General features: G+C 47.8%; 1 protein-coding gene across 3 annotated transcripts in view; it reads right to left on the bottom strand.

Annotated features, from left to right (window-relative positions):
* Positions 1-284: 284 nt before the first annotated feature.
* ARHGAP21 (Rho GTPase activating protein 21) overlaps positions 285-22,721 on the bottom strand; it is a 124,430-nt gene continuing 101,993 nt past the window's right edge. For 2 of the 3 annotated variants that reach the window (XM_058669599.1, XM_058669600.1), the window contains 14 exons: positions 21,989-22,114; positions 21,152-21,436; positions 18,045-18,109; positions 17,825-17,961; positions 16,597-16,739; positions 15,834-15,989; positions 15,660-15,738; positions 14,023-14,096; positions 13,855-13,944; positions 7,188-7,313; positions 6,994-7,035; positions 6,606-6,711; positions 4,628-4,659; positions 285-2,541 (listed from right to left, as the gene is read on the bottom strand). In XM_058669599.1, coding sequence (XP_058525582.1) covers positions 1,087-2,541; positions 4,628-4,659; positions 6,606-6,711; positions 6,994-7,035; positions 7,188-7,313; positions 13,855-13,944; positions 14,023-14,096; positions 15,660-15,738; positions 15,834-15,989; positions 16,597-16,739; positions 17,825-17,961; positions 18,045-18,109; positions 21,152-21,436; positions 21,989-22,114 — 2,916 coding nt within the window. In that variant the 3' untranslated portion in view covers positions 285-1,086. Of the gene's footprint in view, positions 2,542-4,627; positions 4,660-6,284; positions 6,463-6,605; positions 6,712-6,993; positions 7,036-7,187; positions 7,314-13,854; positions 13,945-14,022; positions 14,097-15,659; positions 15,739-15,833; positions 15,990-16,596; positions 16,740-17,824; positions 17,962-18,044; positions 18,110-21,151; positions 21,437-21,988; positions 22,115-22,721 lie in introns of all 3 variants that reach the window. The other variant, XR_009246215.1, reaches the window with a different exon arrangement.

Below are 22,721 nucleotides of genomic sequence, written 5' to 3'. Positions count from 1 at the left end.
TACCTCAATCTAACCACCACTCCTACGATAGGTTCTTTCGTTCTCCCTGTTTCTACAAGGAGTTACATACTTCATCCAATTTCCATGAAGTTAGGAGCTCCCACAATCCATGTTCCATTGACTGGCTGCCCTTGGAGGGTAGGCCCACACACGTTATGTTCTGTACGCTAGGTGAGCACTGCCTGCCAGCAGGAACACAGGGGGGATGCACGGGTCCTATGAAATCACTTCAGACAGTTGTAGATAAGTGATCCTGTTTTTAAATGCCACTCTTGAAACCAAGCAAAGTTCACCAAAACAGTTTATTTCCAGTGTTTAATTGGGTATGCACACAGGCATGACACAGGTTTGGGTTCGTTAAGTCCTCATGCAGAATTATATTCTTCTCGATAGAGGCCAGTTCCATCCAGGACCCACTACTACACATCTATGTTACAACATTTATATCAAATCTGGTATCTGAAGAAAAGATACACATATAATATGTTCATTTAAGTTACGTATTTTACAGAAAGATTAAAAATTCAAGTCACACAAAAACTCAAAAAGCTGTATTAAAAGTTTGAATATAAAACTCAGATCCACCTGGAATGACTAAAGACTGGAAGTTCTGTCTCCACCTGTGTTAAAACTGGGCCATGGGATGAAGCTTGTTACCGACAAGGTGCGTTCGCGGATTCACGGCACGTTATCTCACGTCACCAATATGGCACCCTAACAACCCGACGTGTTTTCGTATGAGGCACTTTTGTTAGTGATGAAACCAGAGGAAGAGGCAGGCAGCACGTGCATGCCAGCGCCTTCCTGCAGTCATTTTGGGTCTTACACTATGGAGCGAGTTGCAACAAATACTGTGCTCATTTGTATACAACTATTTGATATACTTTTAAATATATATATATTTAAATATATATATATCTATATATATGTATGTTCTTCTGGCTGCGGCAGTACACTGGAAAGCCGTTCCACAGTGCACGAGGAAGAAAGCAGCCCTGGGCAAGGCTGCGCAATAACAGGTCTGGGGCGGGAAGGTCTATACAGAGGGGCTAGAGCCTGTAGTAATAGCTGTGCCTGCGCCGCGGCTCACACGCAGGGATGGAGCGGTGTGTTGCTGCCCCGGGCTTCTGACAGTTTGTGGGGTTGTGTGGCAGCTGGAGGGCCAGAGGCGGCCTGGCTCCCCTTATGGAAGAGTTCGTCGCCATTCACCTGGTCGGGTGAAGCCGCTGGGGTAAGGGCCGGGCCAGCATCCAGGCCGCTGGGGCTGCTCAACACGGGCTCGCCTGCGGCGGAGCAGCTGAGATCGGGCGTGCTGGTGCGGAGGCGCTCCCGCGCTAGCCAGTCTGCGATGGACAGGTCCTGGGCTTGGCACTTGGGTCTTAGCCGAGTCACGGCCGACAGTTCGGGTTCGGTGCCGCCCTGCTCGTGCACCTTCCAGAAGCTGGCCACACTGGCGTCTGCTGCGTCCCGGTGCCCGCCGAGCGTGTGCCGCCTCCGGATGTTTTTCCTCCGGGTGCCCTCGGCCTGAGGCCGGGAGCTGACCCCGGTGAGCATGTCATCAGCGGCAGGCGCCCTGACCCGCAGCTTGAGGCGATCTGCAATCCTGCTCTTCCACGAGGGCTCGGGCCGCTCGGCCTCGGCTCTGGCAGGGGCTGGCGCGAGGCTGCCAGTGGACCTGCCCTTCTTCATGACATCCAACACCCGGGCTAGGGCAGGCGCGTCCCGCTCGCCCTCGGAGCGCAGGCGGGCGGACTTCCGTCGGGACAGCGTGTCACACTCGATGAGCTTGTGCGAGCTGAAGGGCGGCCGGCGGCCCTCGAGGCTCAGAGCCAGGCTGCCCTCGCGCTCGGCAGCATGTGACACAGTGAACACAGCAAAGTCACACTCGCTGTCGCTCTCGGGTGGGCGGCCCTCACTCACCAGCTCGCTGCGTTCGTCGTCTGCCTCGTCGCCCCTGCTTTCTGCCATGGACTGAACTTCGGGGCTCAGGCGACTGGAGTCCAGGCTGACCGCGTAGGTGGCTGACGACGTGGTGGAGTAGTCAGAGGTGATGGTGCCCACTGTGGCCAGAAACTCGCCTCGCCCGCTCTCGGGGCTGGCACTGGGCTTGGTGGATGGCTGTGGCAGCGAGGCCTGGGAAGACATGCTGAGTAGTGTGCCCGAGTCTGAACCCACCTCCTCCGCGGGGCAGGGGGGCCTTGGGGTCAGCCGGCAGCCAGAGCCCTCCCTGGGCACCGGCAGGCGGCAGCTGAGCGCTGGAGAACGCACCTCACCCCCTGGGGCCGACCTCTCACTCCTAGCTGCAGCTGGGCCCCTCTGCTTCCTGCCCAAGGTCTCTCCATCTTTCCTGGACTCTTCCTTAGCGTCGTCGTGACCCTGTGCCGCGTTCTCCTTCTTATGAAACACACTGTCCAGCTCGTCTTCTGAGCTGCTGGGCTGTGCCTTTTCCTTGGGCTTTTTCCTTTTGCGGCTGGCAGCTGCGAAGATGGAGGACACCAGCAGTTCCCTGCTGTACTGCTCTTTTCCTGGTCCCCAAGAGCCCTATGGAGTGACAGAGAAACGAGAATTTGACCCAAAGCACGGGGTGCAGCGCGGGTTCTGGGAAAAGCCTTCCCCAAAGCCTCTGCCAGAGCTCTAGGGGCACTGACAGCAGACCCGGGAGGCTTGAACTTCCCAGAAACTTCAGCAGAGGGGCACAAGCTCCTCCTGTGGCCTTGGTGCTGTTTCCCTGCCGGTCACACAGGACTTCTTTCTACCTGTTTGACCCTAAGGGAGATGGTTCGGGCTTAGCGCCAGGGAGTGTGCCTGATTTCTACTTACTTTTCCGAACAAGGGACTGCCTCAGCTGCCGCACTTTCTTGGGACTCTGGACTAAGAGCTTGGTGCTATTCCAATGTAAGATTCTGATGCGGACTGTTCAAGTCCTGTGGCTGACTTAGGGGTTCTAACAACAGCCACCCTAGGACACAGACGCGGGGAGAAGATCCTGCTAACCCTGCGCTCCACCCAGGCCTTGTCTTTAGGCACTGCTCTTGGTGAAGGCCAGTGGGGCGAGAACTGGCTTCATGGATCCGGGGGAGCTGCAAGAGGGCAAGGATAGGATCTTGTGTCCTCTCCAGTAAACACGTCAGTGTAGTGTGACAGTTCAAGCTGGTTAAGAGGTCTGCATGCTAAAGTAGGTACTGGATTATTAATGATAGAAACTATTTCTGTTTTGGCATAAACATCCTAGGTAAGCTAAAACTGTACTTAATTCCTAAGAAATGAACATTGAGGCTGCTGCTGCATTACAAAGGCTCCAACACAACGCAAAAGTCCATGTTTTGGGAGGGAGTAAGGATGTCCTAAGTATGCAGTACATGCATAGTGGTTACTGGGGCCTTCCTGGTTCTCCCACACACTGTGGGTGCGGGGACAGTAGAAACCTTCCCACCTCCTGAGTGTTGCAAGTCATCACACTGAGCCAGTGACTCATGGTTCAGCTTCCTTGTCTTGTCAAAACCTGAGGATTTCACAATTGTACACATGCTGGGGTAAAAGACCCTATTTCCACCTGAGAGACCTTTAGCACAGGGGTGCAGGTTACGGGGCCCCTTCGTGGGTTAACCAACATGCATCCGGTAAGTGAAGAGTGCAGACTTTAAACAGGGCTTTGAGGTTGAAGACACTTTTTCTTTAGTGGGGGGAACAGGTTGGGACACTGTACTGAGTTAAGAGTCTAACACATCCCGGGAAACTAATTGCAAGGACTGCTCCTTGACTGCACCCTGTGTAGAGAAATGAAGAACGTTACTGTCACGGGTGGGGGGTTTGTATGGAAACTGTGCCCCCACTGGTATGGAGTGTACTCCTGGTAGGAGATGCCTTCACTCCCAGGTGATAGAAGCACCAGTGTTATCATTGTTTGTGTACCCCAAATGACTGAAAGAGAGAAATGAAAACCAAGAGATCCACCTATACACAGCTCAGACTGTACCAACCGATGAATCTAAAGGCTGTTTCTATCCCAACAAGGTTGTGTAGGTTTAAAGATTTGAAAATAAAGACAGTGGGGGTAAAAAATGATGGAAATCTTTCCGTGTTGATGGATGTGCTCAAGTATGGCAGTGTTGTTAAAATTCCATTGACAATTCTAAGTCACAGGTGCTGTGGCAAAGCCAACTTTGGACATGGATCCACTTATTAACAAAACTTCATACCAACTCTTAACAATTATATGGTTTTGATATTGTTGTCAATAGAGCACAACTTATGCCCAAACCCAAATTAGAAAGACAATTTACTGAGGAAAACAGGAATTTGTGTGTGTGTGAATGTATAATAACAATGAAAGCTGGAGAGGGTGGATCGCTGCTGGGTCAGTCAAGGGTTCAGACAGACTTGCTTCACTGTCGGCTACACGCCTCGGATAAGAAAGCTGAAGCCTCTGTATTATGTTGACAGGGCCTGTGAGACAGCTAGCATTCCCATTCATGATCCAATATTCATATATCCTGCTTTAAAAATGAATTTTTCCATTTACTGTATTGTTGCTCTCTTTAGACACACAGGGATGGACGTTTGTATAACTGTGAGAAGGCATCTCAAAAGTAACCTCTACCCTTCCAAATTGCACAGAATCATTTACCTTAGATTTTGTTGAGTCACTAGTAGCTGAATCTGAGGAGGGAAAGGAACCACAGTCAGTATTGGTCAGCCTTCACCCCTTTCAACAAACGATGCAAAAAGTTAAAAGTTATGGAAAAGACAGGTGCAGGACAAAATGGGAAAGCAAAACTCAAACAAAACCGTAGAACACAGTGGATAGTCAGAGCTCACAAAGATGCCAGCTGCACCACAGAAAGCCACTGCCATGAAAGGATGCTGTGAATTGTAGGCAGAACCAGCTCAATGATAGGAATGGCAAAGGAGCCCTGTACTAAACAGAAACAGAAACACTGGTGTTTACATTAGGGCTTCTAAATCTCAATTCTTGCAATACCAGAGCCTAAAGACCGTTTCAGAACTGTCTTAGGTGCCACATCCTGTATCTGAAACTGATACACAATGTAGAACTTGTAAGACCATCGGCTGCCCTCGCTACAAATCGAGACGCTCACACTCGTGCGCTTTGGTGGGTTTTTGTCAGTATATACCGGATGCTTCATACTTATAGTGTATAAATGGATGCAAAAGCTGCATTGGGATAACCCTGGTTCCAGGTCACCCATTCTCACGGTAAGCAATGCTGATGTCTGGGATTCAGACCCCAGTTTTACATCACTGCAGTCAGGGGTCCTTTTGGCTAGTCTGGTTAAGCTGCTACCAGTTTTGCAATTATCTATTAACAAGCGCAACTATGGAAATGGAAAAATGAAGACCATAATTTTACTGTCTGGCAAAAACTCAGATTGTACAATTATAAAGAGGGTAGGAAGGGGCTAGCACGGTTCAATTTAACACCAATTTTGAAATTTCATCTTTTAACTGGAGGGAAATCTTTTTTTTTTTTTTTTTTTTGAAATTATTGAGCTGAGCCCCGTGCCACGCCCCTTTTAACACATGGCCAAATGCTGTATGACTTTAAGAACTGGTAGACCATACCATGCTACTTCTCCTCAGGGTCTGCTTCAGAAATAACAAGAAACAGCAGAAAGACTTTAAGAAAGTAGTATTGATCTGTTTACAATAATCTTAAGAGAAACTTTACACGACAGATCAACTCTGTTTGCGGTTACAAGAATCGGGGGTTTCTGCAGACAAGGCAGCTACAGTGGGGACAACAATCGTCCTTCTTCCTACAGTTCCAGCTGTCCATCAGGGACATCACAGAATCCACTAGTGACATTACCGTGTGATAGACTCCTCCCACTTCGCCTGTGCAACATCAGTATAGATTTGCCTGTGTCAGTAAGTGCTGAGAAACAACCCTTTAGGACTAAAACAAGAACTAGAGACAAAGGGAGAACATTGTGTCAAACAACATGCTAGATTAGTGCAAACAGTTTGGCAGGAGAGAGATTTCATCAAAAGCCTAGTAAAAACTAATACTTAACCAAGCGTTAGGGTGGCAGTAAGAAACAGGAGAAAAATAAAGGTCAGATTTATTTTTTTTAACTGAGGCAACTATAATGATAGATAATACATAATAATAGATAGTTATAAAAATGGTGCCCATCCGCAGGTGGACGTGTTAGCTTGCTGCTCGAAGGCCGACCTCCCAGCTCAACAACTACGTCTACACTTTAACCCCGGATTTCTGCCCTCACAGCAACCACATATCCAGCAGCATGTATCTGTTTTACCTTGTGATGACTATTAGATGGAAACTATGAATTAAAAAAAAAAAAAAAACAGAACAGTGGTTTGCATGCTCTTCTCCCTGTTTTCGTTCTGAGAAACATTACAACCCCATGCATTGTTCAATGGTTTGAGAGTCACTGGAAGACAACTGAGATCATCAGAAAAGGAAGATCACGTTTTCTAGTAGTAGGAGTGGGAAAAAAAAAAACAACAAACGAAAACAGAAAAGAGATCATAGTGAACTATTACTCATGATTGATTTGTTCTTTCACGGTACAGAATGTAGCTTTGAACCTCGATCGACACTGCCAGGCGAGAGTTACCTGATCCGTCTCCGGGGGACACGCCTGTCCTTCCAATGTTGGTGAGTAAATGATCTATGTTTGGCACTGGCTGCGAGTCTACTGTGTTTTCCTCCTGCACTGTTGTCTATGGTTAATAAACAAAGATCTCTTCATCATCTCTTCAGACACTTTCTTCAAAATTCAAACAACAGTTAGTGACAGACACATTACTGCACAGAGCACCCGTGCGTAACGGTTTAACCATAAAACACACACCGTACTTGTATTTCCATTAGGTCAGAAACCTGCTTCCGGGGTGCAAAGCAGACAACAGCGTACAAAGCGGGAAGTGGACACTGTTGTAGCATCAGGTTCTCGCGTCCCAAATGAAAATAACTGAGTAGGAACGCTGACGGACAATACTTACAAGAGGTTCTTCAGCTCCTTCTTCCGTGAAAAACCAATCATGCTAAAATTCAAAATGAAAAGGACAAAGAGAGAAATTAATTCCCTGAAGTTTAAATCTCAGAGGGCAGTAAACACCAAAATCGCAGCCCCAGAGGCCAGACGTTTTCCTGCAGAAGCAGCTGGGGCTCCCCCCGCAGTGGGCGCCGCACTCACATGCTGGATGAGCGTCTCCACGATCTTGTACTGGTCGGGCATATGGGTGACCATGTGGGTCATGTTGTCTTCTGACGTTCGCACCAGAGTGGGACCAAAAACTATTGCCAGATTCCTTGGTTCCATCTGAAAAAGAAGGTTGTTTTTTTTTTTTTAGAAGTGGGCTTAAATTTCTTTTTTTGGGGTAAAGGATTTATTGGCTTGAAATTGCAGAACAACAGAGAGGGAGGAAAGATGGTGGCGAGGGATATGGGTAGATTCATCCACTGCCCACATCTGGCAGCCAGATCGGGGCTGGCTGAAGTCAGGGACCCAGAACTCCATCCTGGGCTCATGCTTGGGCCATCCTCCTCTGCTTTAGAAATTTTTGTCAGTTAATCCAACTCTGGTAATGGTAGTTTTGAAGAAAGTCAAATGTTTGAGGAAAAATGAATGCTCATTATTCATTATGTATTGTCACAGAAGCAGGAACAAGTTATGTAGATTGGCTTATGAAAATCCTAACTAGAAAGTATTGTTTCTTTACCCACTTCAGCCAACCAAGCCTACCACAGAAGTATCAGCCTAGGGGCCGGCACTGTATAGTTCAGTGAGTTAAGCCACTGGCTACGATGCCAGCTCTATGAGAGTGACAACTGGAGTCCTGACTGCCCTGTTTCTGATCCAGCTTCCTGTAACTGGCCTGAGAAAAGGAGATGAAGATGACCAAGTGTCTGAGCCCCTGAGCTAGAGAAAACTGTCTGCAGCCTGGTCCAGTACTGGCTCTTGTAGGCTATTTGGGGAGTGAACCAGCAAATGGAAGATCTCTCCTCCATTTTTTTTTTTCTTTTAAGAAAGGCTTCTAGGGCCCAGCATGATAGTGTAGTGGTTAAAGTCCTTGCCTTGCACGCACCAGTATCCCATATGAGCACCAGTTCTAATCCTGGTAGCTCCGCTTCCCATCCAGCTCCCTGCTTGTGGCCTGGGAAAGCAGTTGAGGACGACCCAAAGCCTTATGACCCTGTACCCGTGTGGGAGACCCAGAAGAGCTCCTGGATCCTGGTTCTGGATTGGCTCAGCTCCAGCAGTTGCAGCCACTTGGGGAGTGAATCATTGGAATGATTCACTGGATAGAAGATCTTCCTCTCTGTATATCTGTCTTTCCAATAAAAATATTTAAAAAAAAAAAAAGAAAAAAAGGCTTCCAGAGAATGATATGGCACAGTGCGTTAGGCTGTTCCTTGCAACACTGGCTGGTTTGAGAACCTGGTCATTCTGATCCTGATCAGCTCCCTGCTAACTGCCCCTGGGAAGGCAGTGGAGGATGGCCCTGGTGCTTGGCAGACACAGCTAGAGCCCTGGTCAGCTGCCACAGGCATCTGGGGAGTCAACAAGCAGATGGAGGGTCTGTTTATTTTCTTTTTAAAGATTTATTTATTATTTTTATTGGAAAGTCAGTTATACAGAGAGGAGGAGAGACAGAGGAAGATCTTCCGTCCGATGATTCACTCCCCAAGCAGCAGCAATGGCTGGAGCTGAGCCAATCCAAAGCCAGTAGCCAGGAACTTCTTCGGGTCTCCCATGCGGGTGCAGGGTCCCAAAGCTTTGGGCTATCTTCGGCTGCTTTCCCAGGCCACAAACAGGGAGCTGGATGGGAAGCGGAGCTGCTGGGATTAGAACGGGCGCCCATATGGGATCCCAGGTGTGCGGCGTGCAAGGCGAGGACCTTAACCACTACACTATCGCGCCGGGCCCGAGGGTCTGTTTATTGACAGGTAGAAAGAAAGAAAATCTATTTTTTTTTAAAAAATAGTGAATAGACTGGGGAAGTATTTTTGACGAATTTCTACTTCAACTGATACTCTTAGCTTTTGTACATTTGTTTCTATGATGCTGTTATAACAGATTAGCAAAGGCTCAAATATCTTATTTTCCTGTGATGGTACCTAGAATAATGGTTTGGACTTAGACTTTGATTAAAATGTTAAATAGGCTTAACTAATTCTAAACCTGCTGAAGGACAGAGAGAGGAATCACTGCAGAACTCAAAAGCCAACTCAGTGTTTAAAAAATCCCACGTGGGAAATGGCTATCTACCTGCCTCTCTCAGTCTTTCAGATAATTTTTTTCCTAAATGCTGACAACTGGTATTTTGGAACATTTTAAAGCAATTTCTAGAGAATTTAGCAACTTGAAAATATTTCAGAACGTTTCAGTAAATTATAGACTTTATCCAGGAATTACAAAGAGTTTCAGAAACTCAACAACAGCACAATAAACAACCCTGTGAAGAAATGGGCAAAGGAAAGGAACAGACATTTTTCAAGACACTCAAATGGCTAATACACATGTGGAAGAATGCTCAGGCTCCCTAGTTATCACGGAAATACAAGTGAAAACCACACTGAGGTTCCACCGAACTCCAGTGAGATTGGCTTACATTCAGAACTCTACTAACACCTGCTACCATGGATGTGGGGAGAAAGAGATTCTTCACTGCTGGTGGGAGTGTAGGCTAGTACAACCTCTGTGGAACTCAGGATGGAAAGTGCTAAGAGATCTGAACATTGATCTAGTATGACCCAGCTATCCCACTCTGGGGATACATCTAAAGGAAAATAAATGTGCAAATGAGAAAAGGACTTGTATTCCTCTATTTACAGCACTACAATCTACAATAGCAAACACATGGAAGCAACCCAGATGATCATCAAAAGAGGAGCAGATAAAGTGATTCAGGAAGGAGTTCAACCTCCGGGCTTGGATGGATGGACCTTCCGGCAGCATGCTGGCTGCTGGGGGCTTCTTAGCCAGGTTGGACTCAATGCTTGGGGCCCTAGCCTCAGCCACTGCTACCAATCGGTGGACAAATCTGGGGCTTGCCTGGGCCCGAGAGTTTTTTCCTGCTGACTGCCCAGCAGCGAGCTCTGGGGTCTTGAGGGGATGGAGTTACTGCCTGGGGACATCCATGGATAAAGCCACTCTACGTGTATGTGAGGAATGAATCCTGAGGGCCTCCCAATGACAGGGCCATTGTACTTTCAGGTAAGTGAGGGGACTGAGACCTGGTAGTTTAGAGAGGAGAGACTGGAAGAGCTGTCTGGGTCAGACTGATGTACCAGCCCACATGGGAATCCTAAACAGGACTTGTTAGCATGGAACATTGCTGTCCACCACACACCAGCCCACGCAAAGCTGGGGCTGGGAGTCTGTCTAGTAGGGCTAGATCCCAGTACCAGACTAGGGGACAGGTCACATTAGGCAGGGTCATGCCACTAACAGGCAAGAGAATCAGGTCTGGGGATAGATTCTGTGGTGGATGTGTGGGCCAAATCCTATGGAAATACAAGTCCCGCTGGTTAGTTCAAGAGTTGGGGTGATGGGCTGAGTTAGGTGTGGTCATGAAACCTGCCAACACTAACAGGTACAGGGACTGAGAATAGGCTGGGCAGGTCCAGGCTGCAGCACCAACATGTGCATCCTAAAACAGGGTGTAGGGCGGGCCAGGCCACAATGTTCACCAGCTCATACAAGGCCAAGATGGAGGGGCAGGCTACACCAGGCATGCGTGAGTCGGGCAAGCTAGGCAAGGTAGCTCCAATTGTTGGCTAATGTGTGGGTGGGTTTTGGAAGGGGGCAGACCAGGCAGGGCCAAGCAAATCAGGCTGGAGCACAGGTCATGCTGGGCTAGACTGTCATACCTACTGGTTTGCATGAGCCAGGGATGACAGCAGACTGAGCAGGGCCCAGTTCCATTCCCCACCAGCAAGAGTTGGGACTGGGGGCATGGCTGGGTCAGGCCAGGCTACAGCATCCAAAGGCAAAGGCCAAGACAGGTAAGGGACTAGGCCAAGCCGGTTCAGAGCAACCACTGGTAAGCGCAAGATCTGTGGCTGGGAATAGGCTTGGTTGGGGAGCATAGGGGATGCCCTGGCTGGGTTGTGGTTCCTAATGTTGAGTTTGAAGGCCAGAGTGGGGGCTGCTGTCAGATCTGGACATGGCTGCAGTCTCCATCGGCCCAGGTGTCGACTGGGTCTGGGGTGCATCAGACTGGAATGCACCTCTACCCCTGCTGAGCCATGCGTGAGCTGTGTCTGGGTGTAGACCAGGCTTGGCTGGGCTGTAACACCCAACAGTAAAAATGAATGGGTGAGGGCCAGTCAGGAAAGGCTCCAGTTCCTGCTAGGACAGGAGGTGGACTAAGTAGGAATGGCCCATGGACCCACCGTTATGCACAAGATCTGGCATTGAGAGAGGTTCTGGGGCAGGAGCTTGGGTAACTCCTCTGTCGGGACAGAGTTCCTTCAGGTGAGTGCAAGAACCAAGAAAGAGAGCAGCTCAAACCAGGCCAGGGAATGATACCTATCGGCATGCATTTGGCACAGGTCGAGGACGAACAAGGCTGGGCCAGTTCATTATCACACACTAGCAAATCTGAGTGCCAGAACGGAGTGTGGGTCAGGCCGGATTCGGTCACAATACAACCCACTTCACATGAAGGCCAGGACTGGGAGCGGGCTGGGCTAGGCTGTAGCCTCCACCAGTTTGAGCTGGAATTTGGGGTGGGCAGAGCCCGGTCAGGCTACAACACCTACTGGCAAGTGCTGAGGTGAGGCAGGCCATGCCAGTCTGGGCCACAGCACTCAACCAGCGCATGTGAGACCAAGTGAAGAGGGGGCAAAGCCAGTAAGGGGCTGTGAGGGGCTCTCCTGCTAGACCACCACTCCCAGTAGAGAGTATGGGTTGGGATGGGGACACACCAGGTTGGCCTCTTTTGAGCTGGATTAGGAAAATGCCAAGGTGGGTTGACTGTTCCTTCTGGTGCATGCATTAAGTCAATGTGGGATCAGCTGGCAGATACTGGCACAAGGGGCAAGTTCTGTCAAATTGCAGAACCACCTGGAGAGTGCAAGATCCAAGAGTGGGCCCAGTAAGGAAACAGACTACCTCCCTCTTGAGTTGCCACTCCTACTGGTGAGCATGAGAATCAGGACTAGGGGCAGGCTTGGCTAGACCGATGGCAACACCCAGTGGCACCAGTGTGGATTGGGCTGAATTAGGCTTTCAATGACCTATAGGAGAGCTGAATGGGATGTGGGACAGACTGGACAAGACCAATCTGCTGTACATAATGGCAAGCAGGGGGTAGGCCTGGTGGGAATTATTGTAGGTTGTTCCAATTTGGTGGCTGCTTCCACTGGCATACTTGAAGGCCCAGTGTGTGGTGGGTAGGATCGGGGTGGAGAAGACAGGGCTGGAGACAACTGACCCAGTAATTGCAACTAACAGTATGGGCGTAGGCTGATTTGGGTGACAGACTGTGCCAGACCCTGTACTGGTATACACACACAATAACCAGGTGTGGGATCCGCTCAGATGAAGTTTGTCTATCCTCCTGCCCCACCACCCAACGGAATCTCTGGACTCAGAACCCCAACCATGAACAGAAGTGCAGGTTGTATGGTCTGACTGGAATGCGTGTCATAGCTGGGCCTCCTCAGTGGCTTACATGGAACAGTGAACAGCATCTCCAGATGTACATGGAGGATATGCAGTACACTGGAACCTGCAGAGGACACCTGGTAACATAACAGGACAGAGGATAGAACGAATTGATCAATTACCCTAGCCAAGAGTTGGCAGTGAATACCTGGGCAAATGGATACTCTAGGGTAGACTATGTCAACCAGTAGATTCTGAAGCGATTTCTTCATGCTTGGAGTGGCAAGATTAGCAGTAATTCAGAACTGTTGAACTATCAAAGCCTCTAAAGCAGGACCCTCAGAACATGCCCCATAGCGGGGACATTGGGGTGTTGTTGGGTGGCTGTCTGCCATCCCACGGCGCAGAGGCATCTGGGAGGCTGGGCATGACTCTCTTCTCCTCCCACATAGAGGAAGGAGAAAAAGAATGTGGAAATTGTGGTCTCACCTTTCTATAGCCCTTGACCAGAATCAACTATCTAAAACTAATTAATGGGAAAAATAAGAAAAAACTTAGTAAACTTAGTACATTTACTCAGGAATATTACCCAGCCATTAAAAAATGAAATCCAACCATTTTGAGCAACATGTCCCAACTTTAGCCCATCATGATCAGTGAAATCAGCCAATCACAAAATGACAGATAGGTTCTGGGTGGTATGGCAACCTTCATGCAGAAAAATGAGGTCAATAAATATGTAGGTAAAGATGCATTTACATAGTCATCTGGAGGAACTATATCTTCACAAAACAGTCTATCAAAGTAGTGTGCATCTCTATTTCAACTCCCAGTGAAACTGTTGAATATATATTGGCAATAGGATGCTAGACTCTAGCATTGTCAACATATGCTTAAATAGAATGATGTAATTATAGGGGAAATCCCAGAGCCTATGGAACTGTACCCTAAAATTAACTTAAAAAATTTTACTTGTGAGACATTGAGCTCCCATCAGCTGGCAGATTTGCCAAGGATCAAAGCTAGAAACATGTCTCCCGCTGACTGGCAAGAACCCAGGTCCATGAGCCAACACCTGCTGCTTCCCAGGGAGCTGGGGGGAGCTGGGGTCCGGACCCAGGGGCCTGGACGAGGGCAGCATTTTAATTGCCAGGCTCAGCATTCCCATCCTGTAAACCCATCTTCATCTACCTGCCATGACATAGTGAAGCACATTTTTTAAACTCAAGCTATTCATTTCACATACCTTATTTTTTTCTGAGTTTTCTGCCACTGTCTTCAAATGAGCTGAGAGAAATTTAAGTGTTTCATAATGATGTTCAGGCAAGTCATGAATCTGAAAGATAGCATTTTCATGAGCAGTCTTACATGTTGAATTTCAGTTGTATTTTCAAATATATAAAATAATACCTACTAGTCTTTTTAAGGTTTTCAGGCGATCAAGAGGATCTTCTTTACGATTGGCTTCAATAAAATCAGCGTATTTATCTGACAACAACAATAACAACACCTTAAATTGATTTGGGAAAGTTTTTTTTTTTTTTTTTAATTTGAAGGCAGATTCAAAGAGAAAGAACTTCCATCTACTGGTTAACTCCCCAGATGGCTGCAGTGGTTGGCGCTGGACAGGTCCAAAGCTGGTGCGCTTCATCAGGATTTCACATGGGTGCAGGAACCCTAGCACTTGGGCCAGCTCTGCTTTCTAAGGTGCATTAGCAAGGAGCTGGACTGGAATCAGAGTAGCTGGCAATTGAACCAGCACCCATATGGGATGCTGGCACGAAGGGTGGCAGCTTTACTTGCTATGCCACAATGCTGGGCACTGAGGTTTGATTTTTAAACCACAACTGGAAGAAGAATACATGGAAGGTTCCCACTTGTAAATCTCAAATTTACATTTTGATGTCTTTAATGATCTTCTAAGCTTTACTGCCAAGTGTTAGAAGATTCACTGGAGGGCCCGGCAGCGTGGCCTAGTGGCTAAAGTCCTCGCCTTGAACGCCCCAGGATCCCATATGAGCGCCGGTTCTAATCCCGGCAGCTCCACTTCCCATCCAGCTCCCTGCTTGTGGCCTGGGAAAGCAGTCGAGGACGGCCCAATGCATTGGGACCCTGCACCCGCATGGGAGACCTGGAAGAGGTTCCTGGTTCCTGGCTTCAGATCAGCGCGCATTGGCCCGTTGCGGCTCACTTGGGGAGTGAATCATCAGACGGAAGATCTTCCTCTCTGTCTCTCCTCCTCTCTCTGTATATCTGACTTTGTAATAAAAATAAATCTTTAAAAAAAAAAAAGAAAATTCACTGGAGTTTGTGTTCCCTGATGATGCCACCCTCTATGCGTGCTGCCTTTTTTGGGATTCCCCCACTCCCTTAGAGCTATGTAGCTCAGTGCTTTAGACAGCATTCAGTATTTGGCTTAACTAAAGACATGTTTTCGTTAAGGGATGCCTTACTGGGCCCCATGGTTTTTGACCAAAACAACAACGCATCATTCACTTCAGTACAAACATGGATTGACTGGACTGTCTAAGGTTCAGTAAAGTATAGACTATCATTTTGGGGGGGCCAGCATTGTAGCACAACAGGTTAAGCCACCATCTGTGACACTGGCATCTCTTCCTGCATGGCCGGTTTGAGTCTTGGCTGCTCCACTTGCAATCTGACTCCATGGGATGACAGCAGGTGACAGCCCTAGTTTGTGGGCTGCTGCCACCCAAATGGGAGATCCTAGTGGAGATCATGGCTCCTGGCTTCAGCATGGCCCAGATTTGGCTGTTGCTGGGGAATAAACCAGCAGATAAAAGAAGATTTCTCTCTCAGTGTGTCTACCTTTAAAATAAATAAATGTTAAAAGCAACTATTTTACAACAAATAGGAAAGAAAAATCCAAATGATAACAAATTGTACATAATTAGGCTTTTAGGATAAAGAAGGCCTGAACCAGATCTTTTTTCTTTAGCTAAAATATTTTTCTTGTTTTAATATTCAGTGGTTTCCAACTGCCATGATTTGTGCCATCCCAGTGGGTACTTTCTCCAGCAGCTGACTTACCATTTGTGAAGAGAGGCTCTGGGAGTTTTCTGAAGAAAGATTTTAGTAAACTGCTGATCACATTCAAGTCTCGCCATTTCTAGATGTGCAAAATAGAATCAGCATTTTTACTGTCAATTCCCATAAAGGGAAGGACGGGCTAAGTTTTCTATTGAAACAAATAAGCAAACTTACATCATCTTGTATATCAATATCAGCCATTCCCTTGTTCAGCTCTTCCTGCATACTTGAGATGGCTGCATTATTTCCGGGAACTCTATAAATACCTGTATATTCGAGACCTCGTTCTTCAACTAATTTGCAACATATATCAACTATTAATGGAATATACTGTAAAATAAGAAGTAGACACAAAGGCTTATACTTAGTGAATACTTACATATCAGAGCTAACAGAGTCCCTGGTCCTCTAAAAGGAAACTTACAAATTGCTACAGGTAATACAGAGAACAGGGAAGGCATAAAACTAGCAGATATTTGAGACAGTGGGAAGAGACTGAATAAGCCAAAACAAACCAGAAGATCCCTCAGGGCCCTAACAGTCTAAAGAGGAAAGAGAAGCAAACAGGTCTCATGATGGCAGACAGGGTAAGCACAGTTTAAGCAGAAGGATTAGCCAAGGTGAAGCAGCAGACAGCCCAACAGAGCAGAGAAAGGGTGCAAAGCCAATCAACACATGATAGGAAGTTTAACAAGGTCACTGGGTACACACCGACACATACACACATTTGCATTAAACTGAACTCCTTGTTCTAATCCTTGTTTTCTGGTGTTAAAGGCAGAAATACACGATTGGAACATGAATTCCTACTGACCTTCTCAGACATTCTTAATGGTTGAATAATTACTCTTTCATGATCAATACAAAACATCAGACAAGATAACTACCCATGTCCTCCCCTATTACAGCTGAAGAAACAGCTGCCTGAGTCTCCTACCCGATTCGTGTGAGCTGGTGGGCAGTCATCCAGTCGGACCCCGAAGGTCCCTGTAGCAGCAGGCTTCTTTTCAAATGTCTTCCTCATGATATGGGGAATGCCTTTTCTCCATGTGCTTTTGTCTTTGGGGGGACTGGTATCATCTTTGGGTTGTTATGCAAAGTAAGATGATATAATAAAGAAAACACAAACAAGAGTGTTTAAATTACAACTTCAAAAATGTTTTCTGGGGCCAGAGTCCTGCCATGGCAGGTTAGGCTGCCACTTGCAGTGTAAGTGTCCCATACTGGAGTGCTGGTTCAAGGCCTGGCTGCTTCACTGCCCAGCCTTCCCTGCTACCGCACCTTGAAGGCAGTGGAGGCAGACCCAGTGTGGGGGACTTAGCTGGAGGACCAGGCTCCTGGCTTTTGCCTGGCCCAGCCCCACTGCAGCCATTGTGGCAATTCTGGGAGTGAACCAGAGGATGGAAATCTTTTAACTCTACTTTTCAAGTCAATCTTAAGGGTTAAGCCACAGTCCTATAACATCATGCTCCCCTAATGTGGTGCCTTTCTTAACCACTATCATTCCATCACTGAGACTTCCTGACCCCTTTATGATCTGTACCAAGACCCTCTTTTAGAAAATAGAACCAGTGGGTCATGTTGATAGTACTAGTTTTGAGTACTGTTTACTCATTTTCATTTAGAAGGGCACAGTGACCGGGAGAGCAGATCCTCCATCCCAGTGGTTCACCTACAGATTCCCAGCACAGCTGGGCCAGGCCAGGCCGAAAGCATGAGCTGGGAATTCCCACTGGTCTCCCATGTGGATGGCAAGGACTTAAATCCTTAAGTATTCCACTGCTCCCAAGGTAGGGAGCTGATCAGAAGGCGGAGGCTGCCGTTGATCCCGGACACTCCCACGTGGGAATATGGGATGCAGTCATCCCAGGTGGCAACGTAGCCTGATGCATCAAAACACCTGCCCCACCCCCCTCTCTCAGTGAGACTTTAACAAAAGGAAAAAGCTGGTTTTTCCTCATGACAGCACCTGGATCCTTGTGCAAGTCACATCAGTATTGTCTCTTATGAAAGGGCTGTATTTTCCTTGCCTTTCTCCTTCACCTTAAAGGGAAGGGGCCTCATTGGCCAAGGCCAGGCCTACAGCAGCTGTGGAGGACATGACGACAGCTTTACAATCCCAGCGCGGCCACCCTTGGGCAACACAGAGCAGGGAACGCCAGTACCTTTATTGAGAAGCTTCCGCTCTGACTCCTCTTTTGGAGAGTGTGGGCTCTGGGTCTTTGGCTCTGATTTAGCACCAAGCAAAGTCTGCCTGAGGCTGAGGCTCTGGCGAGGGGTTTTTGGCAGCTGTTCTGCTTTGCTGTGGAGAGAAGTGCACGTTTCTTCCCCATTTCCTCTCCCACATGCAAATGCACTGGGGGGCAGGCAGGTTGGGATGCTCACCTCATGAGGCTGTTGTATTCTTTGATCCTCCGACTGATGAGATCCCTGTTGGTCACACCTGTGTCCTGCAGAGGGCATAGAAGGTAACAGCAGGAAGTCAGCTCTGACCCCTGTGTGTTCAGTTCGCCATAGCGGTGGCAGGCTTGCTCGGCACTGATGCCATCACCTGGTCCCAGTGGTTCCCGAGTCACCACCATGTGACAGAGGTTCCAAGTGCCTCTCTGCCCTTCCCTGACTGCCCAAACTTTTCTGGATGTGCAAGATCTAAATGAGTGCCAGTGAGGAGTAAGTGGCTGAATCTTGATTGACTAAAGACTGGGAGACAGAGAACCAGGTTTTTCTTTCATAAATACCAGAAACAATGACCATCATTTAAAAATAAAACACCATTGAGTAACAGCAGAAAAATTCTGACAGAATTTATGAATGGTTAATCAGTAGGCCAGGGATATAGTGGGCCAGTTAGTATCATAAACAGCAGAAAAGAAACCTCAACAATTTTTTTAAACTTAGCAGATTAACTTTGATATTATATGGTAAAACTAGAATTTATCCTAAAATATTTTTTTTTCCAAATACCCACTGATATATGTCTTCAATTTTTTTTTTTAAAGATTTATTCATTTTATTACAGCCAGATATACACAGAGGAGGAGAGACAGAGAGGAAGATCTTCCGTCCGATGATTCTCTCCCCAAGTGAGCCTCAACGGGCCAATGCGCGTCGATCCGAAGCCGGGAACCAGGAACCTCTTCCAGGTCTCCCATGTGGGTGCAGGGTCCCAATGCATTGGGCCATCCTCAACTGCTTTCCCAGGCCACAAGCAGGGAGCTGGACGGGAAGTGGAGCTGCCGGGATTAGAACCGGCGCCCATATGGGATCCCGGCAGTGCGTTCAAGGCGAGGACTTTAGCCTCTAGGCCACACCGCCGGGCCCTATGTCTTCAATTTTTAACTGGTCTCATTTTGACAGTGAATGTCCACTCAATTTACTAAGAACAACATTAAGTTGACTGTTCCAGTCTGCCAGCTGGGAGTCCTATGGTTAAGATCAACAATCAGACAGCCTGGATTTAAACCCCAGTCCCAACACAGCTACCTGATTTTGGGGAAATTCTACCAGTTTCTGCCTTTTTAGAATAACAGTATACCTTCCAGTGTTGACTGACCTTCATGTAGCATGTTGACCATAATGCCTGACATGTGGTACATTCCCAGTGAATTACTTTCTCAACCATAAAACTGTGTGATGGGGGGTGGGGGATCTGCCTTAGTACAGCCGATGATGGTGGGGGGCGTGGCGGCCAACACTGATAGACTTATCTGCCAGGCACTAGGCAATATTCTTGACAAGCATTCCCTCATCCAGTCCTGCAAACAGCCCCGTGTCACTGATGAAGTCATCAAGCACGGAAACACAGACTTTTTATTGCCTGTAGAGTGCCTGCAGGTGCCAGTGTACTGGTGCATAGCAGGTGCGTATTAATCAAGAACACCTTAGAGTTGCGATCTATATAATATTCTCCTTGGTTACGGTACAAAACTTCAGGTCTGAATCTCTCTTTCCAGTGGGTGGCTGCAGAACAAAGGTTGTATTGATAAGGATCTGGCGTTAATTTTTAACTACAGATAAGGAAGAGTGTAAGCTACTAAAGGAAAAAAATCACAGGCATTCTCTCACAGTATGTTTTTATAATTTGAGTCAGACTGAATGGCAATGACTGAGAATCCAATTTGCACAATTCAGTCAGTGTGAGAGTTGCTCAATACTGTGAGCAAGGGAAAAGAACTTTGTACTTGTTTGTTGGTTATGACAATGAGACTGGAAAGGGAGAAGAGTGGAAGAAAAAACGCATTAATGTTCTGGAAAAAAAAATGACCTGAACAAAAGCTAGACTTTATCAAGAAAAATCTAGCTGTGATTAAGATCTTAATTATGTATACTTTAAAAACTACTTTTACGTGCCAGGCGCAGCAGCCTAACAGCTAAAGTCCTCGCCTTAACCGCACCGGGATCCCATATGGGGGCCAGTTCTAATCCTGGCAGCTCCACTTCTCATCCAGCTCCCTGCTGTGGCCTGGGAAAGCAGCCGAGGACGGCCCAATGCATTGGGACCCTGCACCCGTGTGGGAAACATGGAAGAGGTTCCTGGCTCCCAGCTTCAGATTGGCGCAGCACCGACCATTGCGGCTCACTTGGGGAGTGAACCATTGGATGGAAGATCTTCCTCTCTGTCTCTCCTCCTCTCTGTATATCTGACTTTCCAATGAAAATAAACCTTTTTAGAAAAAAAAACAAACAAACAAACTACTTTTACTACTGACATTCTGGCTGTGACAGTATCTTGCCAATTTGGAAACAGACTAACTCAAAGTCCCTTAACATTAATTGTTATAAAGAAAAACTGGGGGCCAGTGTTGCGGCATAGGCAGGTACAGCTGCACCAGCATCCCACTTGGGTGCCAGTTTGAACCATGACTATTCCACTTCTCAACCACTTCTCTGCTAACGTGCCTGAAAAAGCGCTGCAAGATGGTCCAAGTGCTTGGGCCCCAGCAGATCGGCCCAGCTTCAGCTGTTGCAGCCACTCAGGGAGTGAACCAGCTGATGGAATATCTGTCCTCTCTCTCTCTGACTCTGCCTCTCAAATTAACAAGCCTTAAAAGCAAACAAAACCCAAAACAAAGCCTTACAATGTTTCTTTTGGAGCTTTCTAAGAAACGATTTTTTGGAACCATCAGAGGCTACACTCTTCCACAAGCAAAAATCATCCATAAGTTTCTGTGTTTACATAGCACTTTGTCCTAAGAAGCATTTTCACTCTGATTTAAACATTATGCCAATCGTGTCTTCCAGGGAAGGAAGCAGATCTGGAACAATGTGGTCAGGAAGGCCGTGCACACATGGGGAACCCGGCCTGCCCTTGCACAGGTCTGAGAAGCTCATTCCTTACTTCAGCACTCGTGACTTTAAGTGAATATAACAGGGACAGCTGAGTGGACCTTCTGGTCAACTCTCCGGAAATGAGAGTGTGTTAGAATCGGCAGTGGGACCGCCATCTTGGGGATGTGGGCATCAGCACCCGCCACCCCAGGCTGACCACGCACCTCCTCGTTGAGGTTGCTGCTGTCCTGGATGGTCTTGATCCAGGCCAGCATGTCGTCCCGGTCCTCCGCCTGGAACAGGCACTCGCAGTCAGGCGTGGTGAGCCGGAACACGTTTTTGCGCTTGGTCTCGCTGTAGGAGATGTCGATGAGGCAGGCGTTCACACTGATGGGCTGCTCCTCCTCGCATGGAGTCGGCTGCTCTCTCTTGTCTTTGTACAGGTACAGTGAATGGCCCCGCAGCACCACGTACATCTGCTTCCATGGCCGGATGCTCCCACCGACTCTCTGGAAGACACCCCGTGGCTCCTGACGTCCCCTACCTGCCTACCTCCTCGGGACAGGGGAGGCACGTCTGGTAATACCCTTCATTCACACACAGGCACATTCACCTGGCGCAGCAGATGCCTGATTTACCTCCAAACGCTTTTGTTAGGAGAGGAAGGGTAGGAATTGTGAAGCACAAGCCAAGTGAATTCATGTAAAAATCAAGGGTGGTACAGCCCCAACTTAAACTTCACTGGGAAGGTAAGATGAACAAAGTAATTCAAATAAAGTAAACATTGCAAAATACATTAGAAGTACGAAGGGGATAGAACACAAGGGGAAAAAAGGCATCAGAAAGACCTTTGGAGTAAGATTAAGGTCTCGGAGCATGTGGATGATAAAAGGAATTGCCAATTCGAATGTATGAATCAGCAGTTAACAAAGCTGATCAAAAATATATGGCTAAGCAACAATATCCACACGCAAAGAAGGCTTTCTTAGGAATATTCGGACTCCATGCCTCTCGCGCCAGGCCTGCTGTTCTGGCGCCCAGGCTGCCGAGCCCTGCCCTACCTTGCCCTTGTCGGTGACAAGGGGCCGGAAATGCAGCCACCCTTCCTTGGCAGCATCACTGAAGACCTCTGAGGAAGAGTCTTTCCTGGATCCTGAGTCTTCTGATGACTTCTGGCTGTCAGTGAGCTGCAGAAAAGGCCAAGAAAACAGGAAAATGTCAGCTTTTACCTTTGTAAGTATTTGCACACCAACGTTCCTTTGCTGTGAAAGTTTCAAGTTCCAAGCGAAAAGCCCAGACTTGATCAATTACATTAGAAGACGATCCAGCCTTATTCAAAGTGTGCATTGACTGCTGTCATTTTGAAGAAGACATTTAGAAGGTAGCACAGCAGAGCCAGAGCAAGAGTGTGTTTCTCCCTGCCAGTTCCCTCCTCACATGCCCACAGGAGATGGGGCTGGGCCAGGACAAAGCCAGGGAGGAACCTGGAGGCCACCCACATGCTCGAGTTATCATCTGACGATCTCATGTGTGTATTAGCAGGAAGCCAGACTCAGAAGTGGCGATAGAAACCCAGGCATGGCAAGATGGCATGCGGGTGCTCAAGGTGTAGTTTAACCTGCTCCCAGCCCCGTTTAAAAAGCCATTTGAATGAGCGTTTCTCCTGCTCTCTTGCGTACACATTTTAATGGCAACAGAACACTGAAGAAAGCTGACGGTGCTGTTGTGATTCGCTCCACTGAAAGGAGGGGAACAGCAGGACGCAGCCAGAGCCGGCTGGGGAGCGAGTCTGTG

This window comes from Ochotona princeps, chromosome 10 (genome assembly GCF_030435755.1).
Source record: "Ochotona princeps isolate mOchPri1 chromosome 10, mOchPri1.hap1, whole genome shotgun sequence".
Taxonomy (NCBI): domain Eukaryota; kingdom Metazoa; phylum Chordata; class Mammalia; order Lagomorpha; family Ochotonidae; genus Ochotona; species Ochotona princeps.
This window is presented reverse-complemented; position numbering and strand designations above follow the sequence as displayed.